This window comes from Salvelinus namaycush, chromosome 3, assembly GCF_016432855.1.
Source record: "Salvelinus namaycush isolate Seneca chromosome 3, SaNama_1.0, whole genome shotgun sequence".
Lineage (NCBI taxonomy): Eukaryota > Metazoa > Chordata > Actinopteri > Salmoniformes > Salmonidae > Salvelinus > Salvelinus namaycush.
In genome coordinates, this window is record NC_052309.1 from 29633578 (window position 1) to 29655708 (window position 22131).

A 22131-nucleotide genomic window follows, 5' to 3' on the forward strand; every position below is an offset into this window, starting at 1 on the left:
TCTGTGCCACTGACTTAGACTGGCTTCCATTCCAGTTTGTCTACAAATTAATAATTGATAGTTGGATTCACATCTCTATCCCAACCAAAAATTGTATTTAAAGAATAGGACTAAATCAAATCCAACACACTTTAAATAAGGTTTGATTTGAGTCCTATTCTTTAACTTGGATTTTTGATTTAGATGGAGAAGGGAATGCAGTTATTAATATGTGGCCACACTGGAATTAAAGCATATTATTAAGTAAAACTTTACTCCAAAGCCTCCATACAATGACACATAAATAAAGAAAAAAATGTCATCCAATTGCAGTATGGACAACAGCTCAGTTTATTCCCTATTTAATATGCTAAAGCACACCATCAACCTGTCATGCTTAATTACCTTCTTCAATTGTAGCCTACGTGAATGAGCCTACTACTAGCAAATTCTTAGTAACTTGCTGTGAACGTATGGAAACATAAAACTATAATGGAATTGAATTGGTTGAAGCTTCAAAACGTCTCTCCTCACTGTAGACATTGCGTGATGATGACGATGCCAGGTGATATTTCTCTGCTTCAATTCTGAGCATCCATCCTGTCATGGGGGGATGCTAGCGCGTGGGCGGGGCAGACTTCCCTTGCAGTGTCCTGTCGTAGTGCAATGTGCATGACGGGACAGAACGGGCAGAGCTGAGAGCAGCGCAAAAGGAAAACATCCGAGACAGTAATCTTCATATTTGGATCATGGATTTATCAATCGGCTATTATCGCTAAACATCGGAGATTGCACCATTCAATAACTCGGACATTTTGTTCCTCTTTAGCAGGATACCGGGGCCCATCAAGAGCCGAGGAGAAACAGTCATTTTCCCTGCTCGGATCCGTGGCATATTGAAGAATTGTATCGCGCGCAGGAGCTGAGCTATAACCGACATCATGGCGTGGCCCTGCATCACCAGGGCGTGCTGTATGGCCCGCTTCTGGAACCAGCTGGACAAGGGGGACATTTCTGTGCCATTGGTTTTCACCAGGTACGATGTCTCGGAGATGCAGCATCTTAAGCTGCAGCACCAACAAAAACAGCCGCATAACCAGGCACAAGCGAGCGCAGTCGCCATAGAAACGCAACCCATTCACAGCGACCAGGCGGTAGCGGCTCGTGCGAACTACGGTATCGCTGCGTCTGGGGAGCGCGCGTGTGGTTCTGTAATGCGGCAAGACTTTAAGCACTGGAAAGTGCGCCCTGAACCATCATGTAAACCTAAGAATGAATATCACACTCCCGAGATCCCTTTTAATAACAAGACACAATATCAGAAGGATTTCCAGCCGTGGCCCATTCCTAAAAGGAGTGACCATCCTTGGATTCCCAGACCCAATCCCTCCATCTCCATCGGCGATGATCGCGTCCAGGATAGGTCCAAACACGCGGAGGTTGACATCGGTGTGGAGAAATGCGAAATTGCTGACAAATTGCAAGAAAAGGAAATCCTGGGAGGGAGTAAAAAGAAGCAACCTGCAGAGAAGGAGGGTGAAAAGAAAGTTAGCATCAAAGTGGAGCGAGAAGACGCGGCAGGGGCCAGAGGCAGGGCGGCGCTAGATGCGCTAAACAGGCAGTTAAAACAGGAAGTTACTGTTGGCAGCTCATACAAGTAAGTTATAAACGCACTTCACAGGTAAAACCCAGAATCAAACATTGCATCATGTCATTGTGGATGTTTAATGCGTTTCCAAAGTGGCTTTGCTGATGTTTTGCCTCTGTGTTGTAGGTGAGTGAGTTCACCTTCAATATGAGGTTGTGTGAAGGTCGTCACATATTAATGAGATAAGCAAATAGGCCTACATGTAAAATATTCCTGATATATCATTCAGTATCAGACATCAAACATATTTTTTTACCAAGGAATTCTAACCACTGCTTTCTATTCAAAACTTTGAAGCAGATTTGCCTCAATAAAGTACCATGGATAAAACAGCATCGATCATAGAAATAGTGTAACAGTAAAACGTATTGTTCTGAAGGTCTTTATTTATACATAATGTTACATTCAAAAGGTTTGTGCTGAGGTAGAATTAATGTCCCTGTTAAACTAAATCTGTCTCTGTCCCAGCGTTATGCACTGTGCATGAATGATGATGGAGAGCTGCCATGTCTCTGTCTGGCTCAGTGAGCTGAGCACTAAGGCCCGTGCTAGATATGCAGTTTACACAGACACAGCTTGGAGCAGCGGCAGTGCCATGTTTTTGTTATGCTCTGTGAACAAAGATGGTGGATAAGTTGTTTAGTCATCTGCCACATCCCATTAGAGTTCCTTACAGAGTAGTTGCCAGGGAGTGAGTGCCACAAAGAGTTTGAGTGTTTGAGGATAACAACTTGAGAAAGTTGTGCCTTTGTTCAAGATTCATCAGTACCACTTATTGCTTGTCCTATTTCAGTTCTCTGCTTAATTTGGCAAGAGTACAGTCCCATGACCAAGATATCACACTCCATAGGCTTTATGTCTGAGCCTTACTGCCAAACACAGTACCTCTGGTCTGATGAATAGAAACACATTTCACCCAGTGAGTGTGACATGACAAAACTAAGCCTGACTCAGCTGTGAATTATATTAGAACACTTCCTTACTGAAGTTACCCACAAAGCATATATTACTAACACTAGGGCTGAGAATAATATTCTCCCTGACATGAGGTGGTGTGAGAGAGGAGAGCAAATGCCTTTGATTTAGTTAGCCATGAACATTGTTCAGTAACATAACACGTTCAGTAACATTGGTCTCAGTGAAGGGGCAGTAAATTGGTTTAGGAACTATCTTTCTGACAGAACACAATGTGTATATGCGGACAATAACAAGTCTGGCTTTCTTGAGATTAATAGAGGTGTGCCCCAGGGTTCCATTTTAGCTCCTGTGTTGTTCTCAATTTGTATTAGTGATTTGGGAAATGGGATGCAACCAGCAAAGTTACATCTATATGCAGATGATAGTCATATACTCATGTGCTCCTTCATTGGTTCAGGCTGTTGAAGAGCTCCAGACTGTTTTCAGTCACTGCAGGCCTCCCTTTATGCTCTCAAACTGGTCATGTATGTACAACAAACTAAATTCATGACCTTTACTAGAGCTCGCACTCAGCCAGAGAAGAGCATTGTCATATTATCCATTAAAAAATTGTCATCCGACAAATACTTAGGTATTTGGTTGGATGACAAGTTGTCCTTTAAAGTTCATATGGAGAATCTTGTGAGGAAGCTTAAATTGAAATTGGGTTTTAATTTTCGTAATGAGGCTTCCTTCCAACTTATGGCTAGAAAGAAGCTTGTTCAGGCCACTTTTCTCTCTGTAATTGATTATGGTGACTTGTTGTATATGCATGCAGCCTCCTCAGTCTTACAGAGACTGGATTCTGTTTATCATGCATCCTTGCACTTTAATATAAATGCCAAGTCACTCACCCACCATTGCACCTTGTACCAAATGGTAGGTTGGACCTCACTTTATATGCGCAGTAAGCTACATTTGTATGTGTTCATCTACAAAGCCCTTTTGGGTAAACTCCCTTTTTATCTCTGTAATCTGGTCTCCTTCACCACCAGCAGTTACCATACCCCGTCTGCTAAGTGGTTGCTACTTAAAGTCCCCAGGACATTTACAGTATTATTAAGTAAGACTGCCTTCTCGTCTTGTGCACCAGAGGCATGGAATAGTCTACAATCCATGCTTCGTCTACTGTAGATATGTCAGTGCCACTGGATTCATTTAAAATGTTGATGAAAGACTGTTACAGAAGAGTGCAAATGCTTTTTTAAAGCTGGATCATGTTGTTGTATGTTTTAATTCTGTAATGTATTGATTGTTGCTGCCTTCTTGGCCAGGTCTCCCTTGAAAAAGAGACTCTGGGTCTCAATGGGCTTTTCCTGGTTAAATAAAGGTAGAAATAAAATAAAAAACAAGTCTGGCAGCTGGTCACAGTGGTGCACTCCACTGTTGTTGTGTCAGTATTGTTCTGCAGCCAGTGGGGACCAGCCCAGGGCGGAAAGAGACCTGCTCAGTCCTCACATGGCATGAAATGGCTGCATTGTGACAAGTAGGAGCCCTGAGTTTGTGTGAGCACGGAGAAAGACAGAAGCAGGTCAGCTGTTGGTTAATCTCTGACATACACACACACACACACACGCATGATCACGCACGTGCTCACACATACACATATAAACACACACTGTTATGAAGAGCCTTGCCGATGGGGACTAGGCTCCTTGGGATGTGGGTGTCTGAGGACAGAGGAGTGACAGACAGATATCCTAGTCTGACCGTGTTGAAGTTTTCAGGTCCAATACAGACTTTTTTTAATCACAATTAGAGGTCGACCGATTAATCGGATTGGCCGATTAATAAGGGCCAATTTCAAGTTTTCATAACAATCGGAAATCTTTTTTTTTTTGGACACCGATTTGGCCGGATTTTTATTTTTTTGTACACCTTTATTTAACTAGGCAAGTCAGTTAAGAACACATTATATTTTCAATGACGGCCTAGGAACGGTGGGTTAACTGCCTTGTTCAGGGGCAGAACGACAGATTTTTACCTTGTCAGCTCGGGTTCAATCTTGCAACCTTACGGTTAAACTAGTCCAACGCTCTAACCACCTGCCTTACATTGCACTCCACGAGGAGCCTGCCTGTTACGCGAATGCAGTAAGAAGCCAAGGTAAGTTGCTAGCTAGCATTAAACTTATCTTATAAAAAACAATCAATCAATCATAATCACTAGTTAACTACACATGGTTGATGATATTACTAGTTTATCTAGCGTGTCCTGCGTTGCATATAATCGATGCAGTGCGCATTCGCGACAAAGGACTGTCGTTGCTCCAACGTGTAGCTAACCATAAACATCAATGCCTTTCTTAAAATCAATACACAAGTATATATTTTTAAACCTGCATATTTAGTTAATATTGCCTGCTAACATGAATTACTTTTAACTAGGGAAATTGTGTCACTTCTCTTGCGACAGAGTCAGGGTATATGCAGCAGTTTGGGCCGCCTGGCTCGTTGCGAACTGTGTGAAGACTATTTCTTCCTAACAAAGACAGCCAACTTTGCCAAACGGGGGATGATTTAACAAAAGCGCATTTGCGAAAAAAGCACAATCGTTGCACGACTGTACCTAACCATAAACATCAATGCCTTTCTTAAAATCAATACACAGAAGTAAATATTTTTAAACCTGCATATTTAGCTAAAAGAAATCCAGGTTAGCAGGCAATATTAACCAGGTGAAATTGTGTCACTTCTCTTGCGTTCATTGCACGCAGAGTCAGGGTATATGCAACAGTTTGGGCCGCCTGGCTCGTTGCGAACTAATTTGCCAGAATTTTACGTAATTATGACATAACATTGAAGGTTGTGCAATGTAACAGGAATATTTAGACTTATGGATGCCACCCGTTAGATAAAATACGGGACGGTTCCGTATTTCACTGAAAGAATAAACGTTTTGTTATCGAGATGATAGTTTCCGGATTCGACCATATTAATGACCTAAGGCTCGTATTTCTGTGTGTTATTATGTTATAAGTCTATGATTTGATAGAGCAGTCTGACTGTGGTGGTAGGCAGCAGCAGGCTCGTAAGCATTCATTCAAACAGCACTTTCGTGCGTTTTGCCAGCAGCTCTTCGTTGTGCTTCAAGCATTGCGCTGTTTATGACTTCAAGCCTATCAACTCCCGAGATTAGGCTGGTGTAACCGATGTGAAATGGCTAGCTAGTTAGCGGGGTGCACGCTAATAGCGTTTCAAACGTCACTCGCTCTGAGACTTGGAGTAGTTGTTCCCCTTGCTCTGCATGGGTAACGCTGCTTCGAGGGTGGCTGTTGTCGATGTGTTCCTAGTTCATGCCCAGGTAGGAGCGAGAAGAGGGACGGAAGCTATACTGGCAATTCTAAAGTTGTCACGTTCCTGACCTGTTTTCTGTTGTTTGGTATGTGTTTATTGGTCAGGGCGTGAGTTTTGGGTGGGCAGTCTATGTTTTCTGTTTCTATGTTGGTTTTGGGTTGCCTGGTATGGCTCTCAATTAGAGGCAGGTGTTTGACGTTTCCTCTGATTGAGAGTCATATTAAGGTAGGTTGTTCTCACTGTTTGTTTGTGGGTGATTGTTCCTGTGTCTGTGTAATCCACATGGGACTGTTTCGTTTGTTCGTTCGTTTTAGGTAGTCTGTTCCTGTTCTTGCGTCCTTCGTCTATATGTAAGTTCGTTTGTTTCAGGTCTGTTGCCTTCGTTTATTGTTTTGTAGTTTGTTCTAGTGTTTTGTCAGTGTTTCGTCTGTTTTGAAATAAATCGTTATGTATTCATCACCCGCTGCACCTTGGTCCGTTCATACACCATCAGACGAACGTTACAAAAGTGCCTATAAGAACATCCAATAGTCATAGGTATATGAAATACAAATTGTATAGAGAGAAATAGTCCTATAATAACTACAACCTAAAACTTCTTACTTGGGAATATTGAAGACTCATGTTAAAAGGAACCACCAGCTTTCATATGTTCTCATGTTCTGAGCAAGGAACTTAAACGTTAGCTTTCTTACATGGCACATATTGCACTTTTACTTTCTTCGCCAACACTTTGTTTTTGCATTATTTAAGCCAAATTGAACATGTTTCATTATTTATTTGAGGCTAAATAGATTTTATTGATGTATTATATTAAGTTAAAATAAGTGTTCATTCAGTATTGTTGTAATTGTCATTATTACAAATAAATAAATAAAAATCGGCCGATTAATCGGTATCAGCTTTCTTTGGTCCTCCAATAATCGGTACCGGTATCAGCGTTGAAAAATCATAATCGGTCGACCTCTAATCGCAATATCAAATCATTTCTAGGTAACAATTAAGTACCTTACTGTGATTATTTTTGACAATTTTAATTGAAAACAAATAAAAAATAGCTTCTAAGCAAAGAGCAATTTCTGAAGCAATAATTTTGCTAGGACTATCTGGGAGTGGTCTGGGTGGGAATGGGAAAACTGAAAACTAGGTGCTATTGGTCTATTAATTAATTTACGGCCAAAACTCCATCGAACCAAAACAGGCTGAAATTTCAGGCGGTATTTTCACAATATTATTCGAACCTCATAGTGTGAAAATATATATAAAACACAGGAAAATCACTTTTTTCCCCTGCACTGGGCTTTTAACTGCTCAGAGGGGCTTCATTCACCTTGCTTTCATGAGACTGTTTATAATTTGTGTATGATAAAACTTTGTCTCACCGAATGCCACTGCATGGTTGTAGATTGACGTGACATTCATACAAATGAAGGATGTGAATGAGGTTCGCTGCATATAGTGGTTGCTCCCAATTCAGTCATGTAAAAAGGATCAGCTTCAGTTAATGCAATTCTCCTCCTGGACCTACAACATAAATGAGGCCTGTTCAGAAAACCAGGACTTTTATCCAAGCTCTCCTAGAATAGGATATGAAGCTTCTTGACTTCAAGTTACAGATGGAACCTGACTGGATAGCTGGACCACATCCTAATTTGTGTTCAGCCAGTCAACCATTTCTCCAAAACAATGGAAAATAGCTGTCTCTCAGAGGAGATTGTTTATGGCACCGTGAAGTAAATAAAACTGCCCTCACGGTACAAAAACAAAAGTACTGAAGCTGAACCAAGAACTATGCCTGGACTCATCTTTTCAAAATGTAGGCCATCTGAAATGATTCTGTGCAGCCTGGATGCCCCAAAGAAGTAGCATTTATGATGAAAGCCTTGCTTTTATGTCAGGTTTTAGTCATTCCTCACTTCTCACCTTTTTATTTTGATTTCACAATAACATGAGTGCATGACGTAGTGGATGGTGAACGGTATGGACTGTGACAGATGTGATCAAGATGGCGCCTGTGCAAGATGGCGCCGACAAGATGGCGCCTCGCTTCAGGTCCTTAGGAAACTATGCAGTTATTTGTTTTTTTATGTATTTCTTACATTGTTAGCCCAGAAAATGTGTGTTATTACATACAGCCGGGAAGAACTATTGGATAAAAAAAGCGATGTCAACTTACCAACATTATGCCCAGGAATACGTCTTTCCCGAAGTGAATCCTTTGTTCGGACCTCCACACTGGACATGGGGTCTTATCCCAGAGGCCGACCCAAAATAACGCGGTCGCCGCAGGAGAGGCAGACGGAGCGGCCTAGTGGTCAGATTCAGAAGGCGAGCACACCATCCACCGCTTCCGAGCATATTACTTGCCAATGCCCAATCTCTAGATATCAAGGTGGACGAAATTAGGGCACGAGTTGCCTTCCAGAGAGACAGAGATTGTAACATTCTCTGTTTCACGGAAACATGGCTCACTCGGGATATGTTGTCAGAGTCGGTACAGCCACCTGGTTTCTTCATGCATCGCACCAACAGAAGCAAACATCTCTCTGGTAAGAATAAGGGTGGAGGTGTATGCCTTATGATTAACGACTCATGGTGTAATCACAACAACATACAGGAACTCAAGTCCTTTTGTTCACCTGACCTAGAATTCCTTACAATCAATTGCCGACCACATTATCGGCCAAGAGAATTGTCTTCGATTATAGTAACCCCTCCCCTCTATGTAAACTGGAAACCATACATCCTGAGGCTGCATTTATTGTAGCTGGGGATTTTAACAAAGCTAACCTGAGAACAAGACTTGCTCAATTCTATCAGCATATCGAATGTGCGACACGAGCCGGTAGCATTCTGGACCATTGCTACTCTAACTTCCGCGATTCATACAAAGCCCTCCCCCGCCTTGCCTTTTGCAAATCTGAACATGACTCTATTTTGTTGCTCCCAGCCTATAGACAGAAACTAAAACAAGAAACGCCCATGCTCAGGTCCATCCAACGCTGGTCTGACCAATCGTATTCCACGCTTCAAGATTGCTTCGATCACGTGGACTGGCGTATGTTCCGGATAGCCTCAGACAATAACATTGATGATGCACATGCTGACTCGGTGAGCGAGTTTGTTAGCAAGTGCATCGGAGTTGTCGTACCCACTGTGACTATTTTCCTAACCAGAAACCGTGGATGGATGGCAGCATCCGCCCAAAACTGAAAGCGCGAACCACCACTTTTAATCATGGCAAGGCGACTGGAAACATGACCGAATACAAACAGTACAGTTATTCCCTCCGCAAGGCAATCAAACAAGCAAAGCGTCAGTATAGCATCACCCAAAACCCTCACAAACTTTTACAGATGCACAATCGAGAGCATCCTGTCGGGCTGTATCACTGCCTGGTATGGCAACTGCACCGCCCTCAACCGCAAGGCTCTCCAGAGGGTGGTGCGGTCTGCACAACGCCTCACCGGGGGCAAACTACCTGCCCTCCAGGACACCTCCACCACCCGATGTCACAGGAAGGCCAAAAAGATAATCAAGGACAAGAACCACCTGAGCCACTGCCTGTTCACCCCGCTATCATCCAGAAGGCGAGGTCAGTACAGGTGCATCAAAGCTGGGGCCGAGAGACTGAAAAACAGCTTCTATCTCAAGGCCATCAGAATGTTAAACAGCCATCACTAACATAGAGGCTGCTGCCAACATACAGACTCAAATCTCTGGCCACTTTAATAAATTGACTTAATAATGGTATCACTAGTCACTTTAAATAACCCCACTTTAATAATGTTTACATATCCTACATTACTTATCTCATATGTATATACTGTATTCTATACCATCTACTGCATCTTGCCTATGCCGCTTGGCCATCGCTCATCCATATATTTATATGTACATATTCTTATTCATCCCTTCACATTTGTGTGTACAAGGTAGTTGTTGTGAATTTGTTAGATTACTTGTTAGATATTACTGCATTGTCGGAACTAGAAGCACAAGCATTTCGCTACACTCGCATTAACATCTGCTAACCATGTGTATGTGACCAATAAAATTTGATTCAAAGACCTCTATTTTCTATCTCCATCAAAGCCACCATTGTGTAGACTTCAATGATTTGTACTAGCTGTGACTGAGGAACCTGCTGCCACTTCAGGCAGAGCAGAGGTTAAGATCCCTCAGCTCAGCTGCCTTCCTGCTTTGTTCCATGTTTACGCTTTGAACGTCACTTTTGCATAAGAATCAAATTAGAATAACCCTAGGGTCAGGCCTCACCTGGTGTTTTTATGCTTTGTTTACTCCACTATCATTATCATCCACACCAACCACCAGCCTTTTCCTGCTGGGGTAATCAGACAAAGACAATAAACACAGTGAGCAACAACACAGACAGTTCTTCTCTTCATCTCATGAAGCAGTTATTTTCCTTTGTTGAAATCTAATTAGAAAACAATCAAATGCTGGGCTTTCAGAGGCAATTATGTCTTCCTCTATTGCATAATGTGCGATAAGCGGTGGATGATGAATGGGGAGCAGGTAGCATTACTTTAAGGGAGACAGGTAGTTTAGCTTAGTTTCCTTTAGCTCAGAGGGATGCAAGGGGAGGCCATGAATTGTTTATTTGAGATGTTTTCAGTTGCATCACAGCACAACATGTTCATGCCAACATTGATTCATTTATTTATTTATTGTGATTTCTATTTTACAAACACCATTGACTCATTCGATACCCACCTCACTCTCATCACGGTTAGATGGACAACTGGCTAGTCATTCACTGGCCATAGGGACCTCTTCTCTGCACACTGCCAACCAGTCCAGACCAGGGTGTTCACAATGCAAATGAGAGTGCCTTGTTTTATCCTAAGATCACCCCTGCCTGCAGAATGAATGTCGCATGTGAGCAGAGCAGCAGTAGCGGCTGAAATATTGTAAAGAGGCCAACAGATTTTAGTGGATTTAAAAATGATCCTCTTAGAATGCCTGTAAAGCCTGGTGTTTCCACCGACATGCAGGCAATGCGTGCTGAATCACTGAATCTAACCACCCAGGCTCTGACTGGGGAGAGAGTGATGGAGAAAGAGAGGGAGGGCAGGACATGCTGCTCAATCTCTCCTCACAAAGCTTAGCTTCCAGGAACTCCCTGCAGATGCAGGCAGGTTAGGATCAGAGGTGTGGCATTACATGGTAGACTGAAGAAAGGATTCTCTAACTGAAGTGTTAAACATTAATTTTAGGATTATGGTCATTCCGTATTCAGTTAGTGTCTATGCATATAATGTACTGTATAAAGCCAAGAAATTAGCATAACCAACTTGAGGCAGTTTACATTGCTCTTTCTCACTTCTCACAAAACGTGTGTTTATTTTGTGTAAAAAATGTCACTGCTGCTATGAAATACTTGGGTGAACCACGATGGCTAAGTTGGTAGAGCATGACGCTTGTCACGTTCCTGACCTGTTTTCTGTTAGTTTTGTAGGTGTTAGCTGGTCAGGACGTGAGTTTGGGTGGGCAGTCTATGTTTTCTGTTTCTATGTTGGTTTTGGGTTGCCTGGTATGGCTCTCAATTAGAGGCAGGTGTTTTCATTTCCTCTGATTGAGAGTCATATTAAGGTAGGTGTTTTCACACTGTTTGTTGTGGGTGGTTGTCTCCTGTGTCAGTGTTTGTATGTTACGCCACACGGGACTGTTCTCGGTTTGTTTGTACGTTCGGTTTACATGGCACCAGCCTTACGCATGGTGTCCCCGGTTCGCCTACATAGCCCGGTGCGGGTTATTCCACCTCCCCGCACTGGTCGGGCGACGGGGAGCATTCAACCAGGTAAGGTTGGGCAGGCTCAATGCTCAAGGGAGCCAGTACGCTTGCACGGTCCGGTATTTCCGGCGCTACCTCCCCGCCCCAGCCCAGTACCACCAGTGCCTACACCACGCACCAGGCTTCCAGTGCGTTTTCAGAGCCCTGTTCCTCCTCCACGCACTCTCCCTATGGTGCGTGTCTCCAGCCCAGTGCCTCCAGTTCCGGCACCACGCACTAAGCCACCTGTGCGTCTCCAGAGCCCTGTACACACTGTTCCTTCTCCCCGTACTCGTCCTGATGTGCGTGCCCTCAGCCCGGTGCCACCAGTGCCGGTACCACGCACCAGGCAAATAGTACGCTTTGAGAGTCCAGTGTGCCCTGTCCCTGCTCCCCGCACTAGGCTTGAAGTGCGTGTCTCCAGTCCGGTGCCTCCAGTTCCGGCACCACGCACCAGGCCTACAGTGCGTCTCAGCCGGCCAGAGTCTGCCGTCTGCCCAACGGCGCCTGAACTGTCCGTCTGCCAAGCGCCGCATGAACTGCCCGTCTGTATTGAGCCTTCAAAGCCGCCCGTCTGCCATGAGCCTGCAAAGCCGCCCGTCTGCCATGAGCCTACAGAGCCTTCCGCCAGACAGGAGCCGCTAGAGCCTTCCGCCAGACAGGAGCCGCTAGAGCCTTCCGCCAGACAGGAGCAGCCAAAGCCTTCCGCCAGACAGGATCAGTCTGAGCCATCCGTCTCCGCAGCGCCATCTGAGCCATCCGTCTCCGCAGCGCCATCTGAGCCATCCGTCTCCGCAGTGCCATCTGAGCCATCCGTCTCCGCAGCGCCATCTGAGCCATCCGTCTCCTCAGCGCCATCTGAGCCATCCGTCTCCTCAGCGCCGTCTGAGCCATCCGTCTCCCCAGCGCCGTCTGAGCCATCCGTCTCCCCAGCGCCGTCTGAGCCATCCGTCTGTCCCGAGCCATTAGAGCCGCCCGTCTGTCCCGAGCCGTCAGAGCCGTTAGTCAGTCAGGAGCCGCTAGAGCCATTCGTCAGTCAGGATCTGCCAGAGCCGCCAACCAGACAGGATCTGCCAGAGCCGCCAACCAGACAGGATCTGCCAGAGCCGCCAACCAGACAGGATCTGCCAGAGCCGCCAACCAGACAGGATCTGCCAGAGCCGCCAACCAGACAGGATCTGCCAGAGCCGTCAGTGAGCCATGAGCGTCCAGAGCCGCCAGTGAGCCATGAGCGTCCAGAGCCGTCAGCCAGCCATGAGCGTCCAGAGCCGTCAGCCAGCCATGAGCGTCCAGAGCCGTCAGCCAGCCATGAGCGTCCAGAGCCGTCAGCCAGCCATGAGCGTCCAGAGCCGTCAGCCAGCCATGAGCGTCCAGAGCCGTCAGCCAGCCATGAGCGTCCAGAGCCGACAGCCAGCCCGGAGCTGCCAGTAATCCAGAACTGCCCCTCAGTCCAGAGCTGTCTCTCTGTCCGGAGCTGCCTTTCAGTCCGGAGTTGCCCCTCTATCCTGAGCTACCTCTCTATCCTGAGCTACCTCTCTATCCTGAGCTACCTCTCTATCCTGAGCTACCTCTCTATCTCGACCTACCTCGCTGTCCTGAGCTACCTTGTCTTGGTGTTGCCTCTTATATTAGGTGGGTGGAGAAAGAGGGTGGTCATTCTAAGGGGGAGATGTAAGCTGGGATTGACTATGGTGGGGTGGGGACCTCGCCCTGAGCCTGAGCCACCACCGTGGTCAGATGCCCACCCAGACCCTCCCCTAGACTTTGTGCTGGTGCGCCCGGAGTTCGCACCTTAAGGGGGGGGTTATGTCACGTTCCTGACCTGTTTTCTGTTAGTTTTGTAGGTGTTAGCTGGTCAGGATGTGAGTTTGGGTGGGCAGTCTATGTTTTCTGTTTCTATGTTGGTTTTGGGTTGCCTGGTATGGCTCTCAATTAGAGGCAGGTGTTTTCATTTCCTCTGATTGAGAGTCATATTAAGGTAGGTGTTTTCACACTGTTTGTTGTGGGTGGTTGTCTCCTGTGTCAGTGTTTGTATGTTACGCCACACGGGACTGTTCTCGGTTTGTTTGTACGTTCGGTCTTTTGTGTAGTCATTTTCCTGTTCGTGAGTTCTGCGTTGTATGTAAGTTCGCATGTCCAGGTTTGTCTACTCCGTTTTGTTGTTTTGTTAGTCTATAGTGAAGTTCGTGTTTTCGTCTTTTCTGTAAATAAATAATGTCAACTTCAGAAGCTGCGTTTTGGTTCAATCCATGCTCCTCCTCTTCGGATGAAGAGGAGGAGGAACACCGTTACAGCTTGCACCGCCAGGATTGTGGGTTTGATTCCTAGAGCCACCGACAAGTAAAACGTATGCATGCATGACTGTAAGTTGATTAGGATAAAAATGTCTGCTAAATAACATTATTATATTAAATGCTAGACGCAGCTAACATTATTAAAGGTGTGGGTACATCCGAGGTTTAGCCATGCATCAGAACATACAACACACTCTGTGGTGATTTCACTGAGTTGCAATATGTCACAGTGTAGCCAATAGCCATCTGACTGCATGGGCAATCTTGACAGGCTACAGATTCAGCTACCGTAACGCCAGAGGCAAGCTGATCCCAGAGGGAGGAGAGAGTATTGATCAGGAACAATCAGCAGTTGGCGACATGTAATGGCTGACTGACACAAAAAGAAGCAGTGTCAGTAAATCAAGGCACTGTTACTGTACACTGGGATTGCTTGATTCACCTCAAATGTTTAGAGAATGTCTGGCTGGGTTCCTCTGTTATGTACTGTATTATGTATAGATTTATTATTGATTCTGCCGTGTAGTAAATCTTGCAATCATTTTAGACGTGTATGTTATTTTTTATTTGAAACTCTGGGTCACAGTCGGATGGGCTTCAGATTAGAATTTCTGTCCTGCCAAAGTGGGATGTCGTAGGAAGGTCAATTTACAGTAAAAAAGACTGGCTGTCCGGTCAAACTGATTATGATAATTATTTTGTATTTAACACTGTATGATACTTTACTGTCCAATGTAAATGCTGCAATCAATTGGATTTATTCCATATCCTCTCATGAATGGATGTAACCTAACTGACATGGCATGGATGTAACTGTTTTAATTAATGCTGAGAGATTTTATTTGGCAATAGATTTCTTCAGACTAGCGCTGTAGCTATGTGTGCTAATGGTCCTTTTGCCGTTCTCTGCCCTTTCTAAGCCTCTAAGAGAGAAGTGCCAGATTGTTCCCTCTCTGCCTGGCTGTTGCCTGGCGTGCTATGTTAGAGAAGGGTGGCATGTGGATCTTAGCAGTGTTGTTCCCTGGCATCCCTCCACCACTTGTTAGTGCCAGTGTCATAACGTCATAGTGACAACATATCTCATCTTTCCTGCAGGGTCAGCAGGGTCAGCTCCAGGTACCAGGCAGAACCATTAGTGGATAGCCATACAGCAGTAAGAAAAACAGTATGTTATCTTGGCAAGACCTGCTTTTCTACATGGCCGCCCAGTAATAAATGCAGTATGTTAACTTGGTAACAAATAACAGCTTGTTTTGGCAGAGGAAAGTTTCATTTTAGCACCACATAATAGAGGGAGTAAAGGGACATAAAATGAGACGCTATTAGGGGTTTAGAGTTGTTCGAGTTATTAGATGTGTGTAAGAAGTGAGCAAGTATGTTCAAGAATCTTCCTCACAAATCACATCATACGTCAAACATTTTCATACTTGTCTTTGACAAAGATCTGTTTTGAAAGAAATGGAAGGAGACTAGGTACCAAGCACACACTGACCTGGAAGACACTAGCTTAATTGTTACCAGTCATATGAGTATGACGTTGTCCAGCTTGCTATGTACAGTATAGACTTGTGTTTGACTCTCTCTCTGGCAGTCCTACCACTACCCCGTCACTTGCGCCCTGCGCGGGTAGTAGCATTCTGTGCCCTTGGCCACAGACATTGTATAATCTGACCTTGTACTGTCTCTCCTCTCTTTTCCTGCCCAAGCATTAAAAGTGGACTTCAATCTTTTTATGTAACAACTCTGTGATTCCATCTCACTTCCACTCCACTGGAGCTAGGTCTATCTATCTAACCGCCAGCCGCTCTTACTTTAACCACTAGTCCACTCATCAACATCCTGGGCACTTTACTTTATGAGAAAATAAAATAGTTTGGCTCAATTTATCATATCTGACCAAATGCTTAAACTTTAGAGTTTGATGGATAATTTAGTTGTATTGATAAATGTGGACTGTTATATAACTGCAGTATCCTAAGTTAGATATTTTTGAAATGCCACACGGTAAGATCTTATTATCAAATGCCAGTTAAGGTTAAATTAAATACATGAACAACTTTGATAAGGAAACAGTTCTGAAGTGTGTCACACTACATCAAAAAATTGGGGGCTCACAGAGATAGTGTTTCAGTCTACCTATTGGGTAAATTAAAGGCAAGCTTCGTCATACATCATACTAACTGTTATAGGCCAATTTCTATTTTGCCCGGTTTATCAAAAAAAAGTGTTGGAAAAACGTGTCAATAATCAACTTACTGGCTTTCTTGATGTCTATAGTCTTCTCTCTGGTATGCAATCTGGTTTCCGCTCTGGTTATGGATGTGTCACTGCAACCTTAAAGTTCCTAAATGATGTCACCATTGCCCTTGATTCTAAGCAATGTTGTGCTGCTATTTTTATTGACTTAGCCAAAGCTTTTGATACAGTAGACCATTGCATTCTTCTGGGCTGGCTAAGGAGTATTGGTGTCTCTGAGGGGTCTGGCCTGGTTTGCTAACTCCCTCTCTCAAAGAGTGCAGTGTATGAAGTCAGAACATCTGCTTTCTCAGCCACTGCCTGTCACCAAGGGAGTACCCCAAGACTCTATCCTAGGCCCCACACTCTTCTCAATTTACACCAACAACATAGCTCAGGTAGTAGGAAGCTCTCTCATCCATTTATATGCAGATGATACAGTCTTATACTCAGCTGGCCCTTCCTCGGATTTTGTGTTAAACGCTCTACAACAAAGCTGTCGTAGTGTCCAACAAGCTTTCTCTGCCTTTAACCTTGTTCTGAACACCTCCAAAACAAAGATCATGTGGTTTGGTAAGAAGAATGCCCTTCTCCCCACCGGTGTGATTACTACCTCTGAGGGTTTAGAGCTTGAGGTAGTCACCTCATACAAGTACTTGGGAGTCTGGCTAGACGGTACACTGTCCTTCTCTCAGCACATATCAAAGCTGTAGGCTAAGGTTAAATCTAGACTTGGTTTCCTCTGTCGTAATCACTCCTCTTTCACCCCAGCTGCCAAACTAACCCTGATTCAGATGACCATCCTACCCATGCTAGATTACAGAGACGTAATTTATAGATCGGAAGGTAAGGGTGCTCTCGAGCGGCTAGATTTACTTTCCCATTCGGCCATCAGACTTGCCACAAATGCTCCTTATAGGACACATCACTGCACTCTATACTCTTCTGTAAATTGGTCATCTCTGTATACCCGTCGCAAGACCCACTGGATGATGCTTATTTATAAAACCCTCGTAGGCCTCACTCCCCTCTATATGAGATACCTACTGCAGCCCTCATCCTCCACATACAACACCCGTTCTGCCAGTCACATTCTGTTAAAGGTCACTCCTCTTTTCAGTTCGTTGCAGCTCGCGACTGAAACTAGCTGCAAAAAACACTCAAATTGGACAGTTTTATCTCAATCACTTCATTCAAAGACTCAATCATGGACACTCTTACTGACAGTTGTGGCTGCTTCACGTGATGTATCGTTGTCTCTGCCTTCTTGCCCTTTGTGCTGTTGTCTGTGTCAAATAATGTTTGCCCCCTGTTTTGTGCTGCTGCCATGTTGTGTTGCTGCCATGTTGTTGCCATGTTGTGTTGCTACCGTGCTGTGTTGTCATGTGTTGCTGCCATGTTGTGTTGCTGCCATGTTGTTGCCATGTTGTGTTGCTACCATGCTGTGTTGTCATGTGTTGCTGCCATGCTATGTTGTTGTCTTAGGTCTCTCTTTATGTAGTGTTGTGGTGTCTCTCTTGTCGTGATGTGCGTTTTGTAAATTTTTCTTCTTTTTTTATCCCAGCCCGTCCCCACAGGAAGCCTTTTGCCTTTTGGTAGGCCGTCATTGTAAATAAGAACTTGTTCTTAAATGACTTGCCTAGTTAAGTAAAATGTAAAAAACTTTTCATATAAACATGCCATACAAAAGGTAGCGTTACTTTGTACATATAGGATAGCTCGAGATAGAGGGCTGAGGTAGATGTAGATAGAGGACCAAGTTTGGATGTTGTGGTTAGGGCTGTTACGGTGACCGTATTACCGCCACACTGGCGGTCTCAAGCCGTTTAGTCACGGTAATTAGGCTTCTCCAAGCTCTGATGCTGCTGATGGTCATTAGTAGCCTACCAAAACTTGCTAACTGCCTGGTACTCAGCACTCTATTGTTCCTCTAATCCCTCTGACATCAATGCAAATGTTATCGAAAATCTAATCAAACACTTCACGAGAGCCCATGAGCTCATGTTGTGCAACATTTCTATAGGCTATGTAATTGCGTGAGAAAACAGAGTGATGGCCTCTATTAAAAAGAGGATCCCATCAGCTTTCTTTAAGCTAGGCCTACTATATATTGATTTACAAACTTTCCAAATATTAGGCACATTGCTTCTCTTTAGAAACAGGAGTATAGCCTACCTGGCTGCCATGAAAAGGAACCACGATGTCACGTGTGCTCCTTCTCCAAGTCACCAGGCTGCTTGTTATGGCGCACACCTGTCACAATCGTTACGCGCACCTGCGCATCAGACTCACCTGGACTTCATCACCTCCCTGATTACCTTCCCTATATATACAGTTGAAGTTGGAAGTTTACATACACTTAGGTTGGAGTCATTAAAACTCGTTTTTCAACCACTCCACAAATTTCTTGTTAACAAACTATAGTTTTGGCAATTTGGTTAGGACATCTACTTTGTGCATGACACAAGTAATTTTCCCAACAATTGTTTAGACAGATTATTTCACTTATAATTCACTGTATCACAATTCCAGTGGGTCAGAAGTTTACATACACTAAGTTGACTGTGCCTTTAAACAGCTTGGAAAATTCCAGAAAATGATGTCATGGCTTTAGAAGCTTCTGATAGGCTAATTGACATCATTTGAGTCAATTGGAGGTGTACCTGTGGATGTATTTCAAGGCCTACCTTCAAACTCTGTGCATCTTTGCTTGACATCATGGGAAAATCAAAAGAAATCAGCCAAGATCTCAGAAAGAAATTGTAGGCCTCCACAAGTCTGGTTCATCCTTGGGAGCAATTTCCAAACGCCTGAAGGTACCACGTTCATCTGTACAAACAATAGTACGCAAGTATAAACACCATGGGACGACACAGCCGTCATACCGCTCAGGAAGAGACGCGTTCTGTCTCCTAGAGATGAACGTACGTTGGTGCGAAAAGTGCAAATCAATCCCAGAACAACAGCAAAAGACCTTGTGAAGATGCTGGAGGAACCAGGTACAAAAGTATCTATATCCACCTTAAAACGAGTCCTATTTTTCGACATAACCTGAAAGGCCGCTCAGCAAGGAAGAAGCCACTGATCCAAAACCACCATTAAAAAAGCCAGACTACGGTTTGCAACTGCACATGGGGACAAATATCGTACTTTTTGGAGAAATGTCCTCTGGTCTGATGAAACAAAAATATAACTGTTTGGCCATAATGACCATCGTTATGTTTGAAGGAAAAAGGGGGATGCTTGCAAGCCGAAGAACACCATCCCAACCGTGAAGCATGGGGGTGGCAGCATCATGTTGTGGGGGTGCTTTGCTGCAGGAGGGACTGGTGCACTTCACAAAATAGATGGCATCATGAGGTAGGAAAATTATGTGGATATATTGAAGCAACATCTGAAATCATCAGTCAGGAAGTTAAAGCTTGGTCGTAAATGGGTCTTCCAAATGGGCAATGACCCCAAGCACACTTCCAAAGTTGTGGCAAAATGGCTTAAGGACAACAAAGTCAAGGTATTGGAGTGGCCATCACAAAGCCCTGACCTCAATCCTATAGAAAATTTGTGGGCAGAACTGAAAAAGCATGCGCGAGCAAGGAGGCCTACAAACCTGACTCAGTTACACCAGCTCTGTCAGGAGGAATGGGCCAAAATTCACCCAACTTATTGTGGAAAGCTTGTGGAAGGCTACCCGAATCGTTTGACCCAAGTTAAACAATTTAAAGGCAATGCTGCTACCAAATAGTAATTGAGTGTATGTAAACTTCTGACCCACTGGGAATGTGATTAAAGAAATAAAGCTGAAATAAATCATTCTCTCTACTATTATTCTGACATTTCACATTCTTAAAATAAAGTGGTGATCCTAACTGACCTAAGACAGGGAATTTTTACTTGGATTAAATGTCAGGAATTGTGAAAAACTGAGTTTAAATGTATTTGGCGAAGGTGTATGTAAACTTCCGACTTCAACTGCATATATGTCACTCCCTTTGGTTCCTTCCCCAGGCGTTATTGTTTCTGTTCCTGTGTCATGTCTGTGCATTTTTCGTGTTTCTTATTTTGTAGAATTTATTAAGACACTCACTTCCTGAACTTGCTTCCCGACTCTCAGCGCACATCGTTACACACGGGAAACGCGTCCTCCGTTCGCTATTTAAGTGCATAGATAACACGTATTTTCCCCCCTGCTTCGAGACAGGTGCTTGATAATGGTCCATTCTCAATAAATACAAATTCACATATATATTATTTAGTATATGTAAAGACAAGCATAAATCAAGAAGAGTCTAGTGGTGTAATGATGCGGCAGTGAGGTGGAAGCAGGTACAGGTGTAACGTTTTAATAAAACCAAAAACACAACACCAACATAAGACAGTACGCCAAGACAAGAACAATACCAACTGGTGAGTGAACCTGGGAGAGTGACATATAAAGGGGAGGAAATGATGAAGGTAATGAAGTCCAGGTGTGAATCATAATGATGAGTGCCAGGTGTGCGTAATGATGAATCCCAGGACCGGTGGTTAGTACTCTGGCAACGTGGTACGCAGGGGGGGGAGGAGCAGGAGCAGACGTGACAGATGGGTGACAATATTATACTTGTGAATGATATATTATCACTTGTATATGATGTCCAGCTTAAGGCAAGGAACAGTGCATGCCTTTTTTTGCAACTTTTTCTATTCATAGTCACAAACCTGATGTAGCCTAGACCATAGGGCTATATGTTTTGATAAGGTTTGTATCACAACTAAAGTGGCCAAATAACTTCTTGAAATTAAGCACATTAATTTGCTTTACAATGGGTGTAGAGCCTAACTGGCATACAGTACATACTGTACACAGTGCGTGAGTTTCAAGTTTGGGGAAGAACATTTTCACCTAATTCACCTAATTCGAGACACCTTTATAATAAAAGCATTACATGCATAATTGCATTTGCGGTCACTTTTGAGAATGGTGTTTTCTGGCAAATGGAAAACTGCCGTGTGCGCATTGGTGTGCTTATAATATGAAGAAATAACCTAATAGTTTATCAACATTTTGAACTAAACGTTCTTATCTGTTGCGTCAGGCTCATTGCTTAAAAACGTTTTTTTGATGCTAGTGGTTTTATTAATTTGGGATCTATCGCATCCCACAACTGTCCCAGACTATGTTTGGAATATTTATTTTTCGTATAGAATAAAATAGGTAAACTTTTGTACTATGGCAGATAGTAGATTGACATAGGCTAGTGCTTTTGCTGTTCGTTAGGCCTACTCATCTCATTGGCTGACGAAAAGTAAATGTGGACAGTTTTTCCAAAATGTTCAATATGCACCTCGGAATTGGATAAGGACATGCACGCAGTTGCGTCCCAGATGTGTCTGTCTTCACTTGTAGCCTATGAGAAAGACCCGATCACGTGACAGATAGCCATTGAAGTGAGATGTGCTTCGGCACGCGGCCGGGAGAAGGGACTTATAATTATTATATTCAGCCCAAGGGCACAATGGCCACTGGCCGCAAAAGGCCTGGATTTTTTTAGGGGGCATTACGGCCACACAAAGGGGATGCAGCCAGGAAATTTGAGGCCTTATCAAGTGTTTGTCAAATTGTGAATGAGAGACTGGTGAATTGTGTACAGCCTGTACAAAAAAACTAAGCAGAGCTCATGCATTTCATGTGACTTTTTTCAAATCATCCTTAGAGTCGCATCATGCAGCCTTAGAATGTATTAAAAATCAAACCATATAGCCCAACAAATCTTGTCTGCTAAATTAATTGTGTAGCCCACAGCCATATGGCATAGCCAGATCAGGGCCTAACATAACGACAACTCAGAGTATGCTATTTTGTTCCTCTGAAATAGACTACATTTTCTTCATATCATGTTTTTTTTGACTTGTCTGAAATAAATAATGGATTTATTGTGATGGTGC

The 22131-nt window shown here is 43.8% G+C and overlaps 1 protein-coding gene across 1 annotated transcript in view; it reads left to right on the forward strand.

Annotated features, from left to right (window-relative positions):
* The first annotated feature begins 886 nt into the window (after positions 1-886).
* Positions 887-22131, forward strand: part of map6a (microtubule-associated protein 6a) — a 35341-nt gene continuing 14096 nt past the window's right edge. Inside the window, exon 1 of the mRNA XM_038988420.1 lies at positions 887-1636. Coding sequence (XP_038844348.1) covers positions 921-1636 — 716 coding nt within the window. The 5' untranslated portion in view covers positions 887-920. The remainder of the gene's footprint in view (positions 1637-22131) is intronic.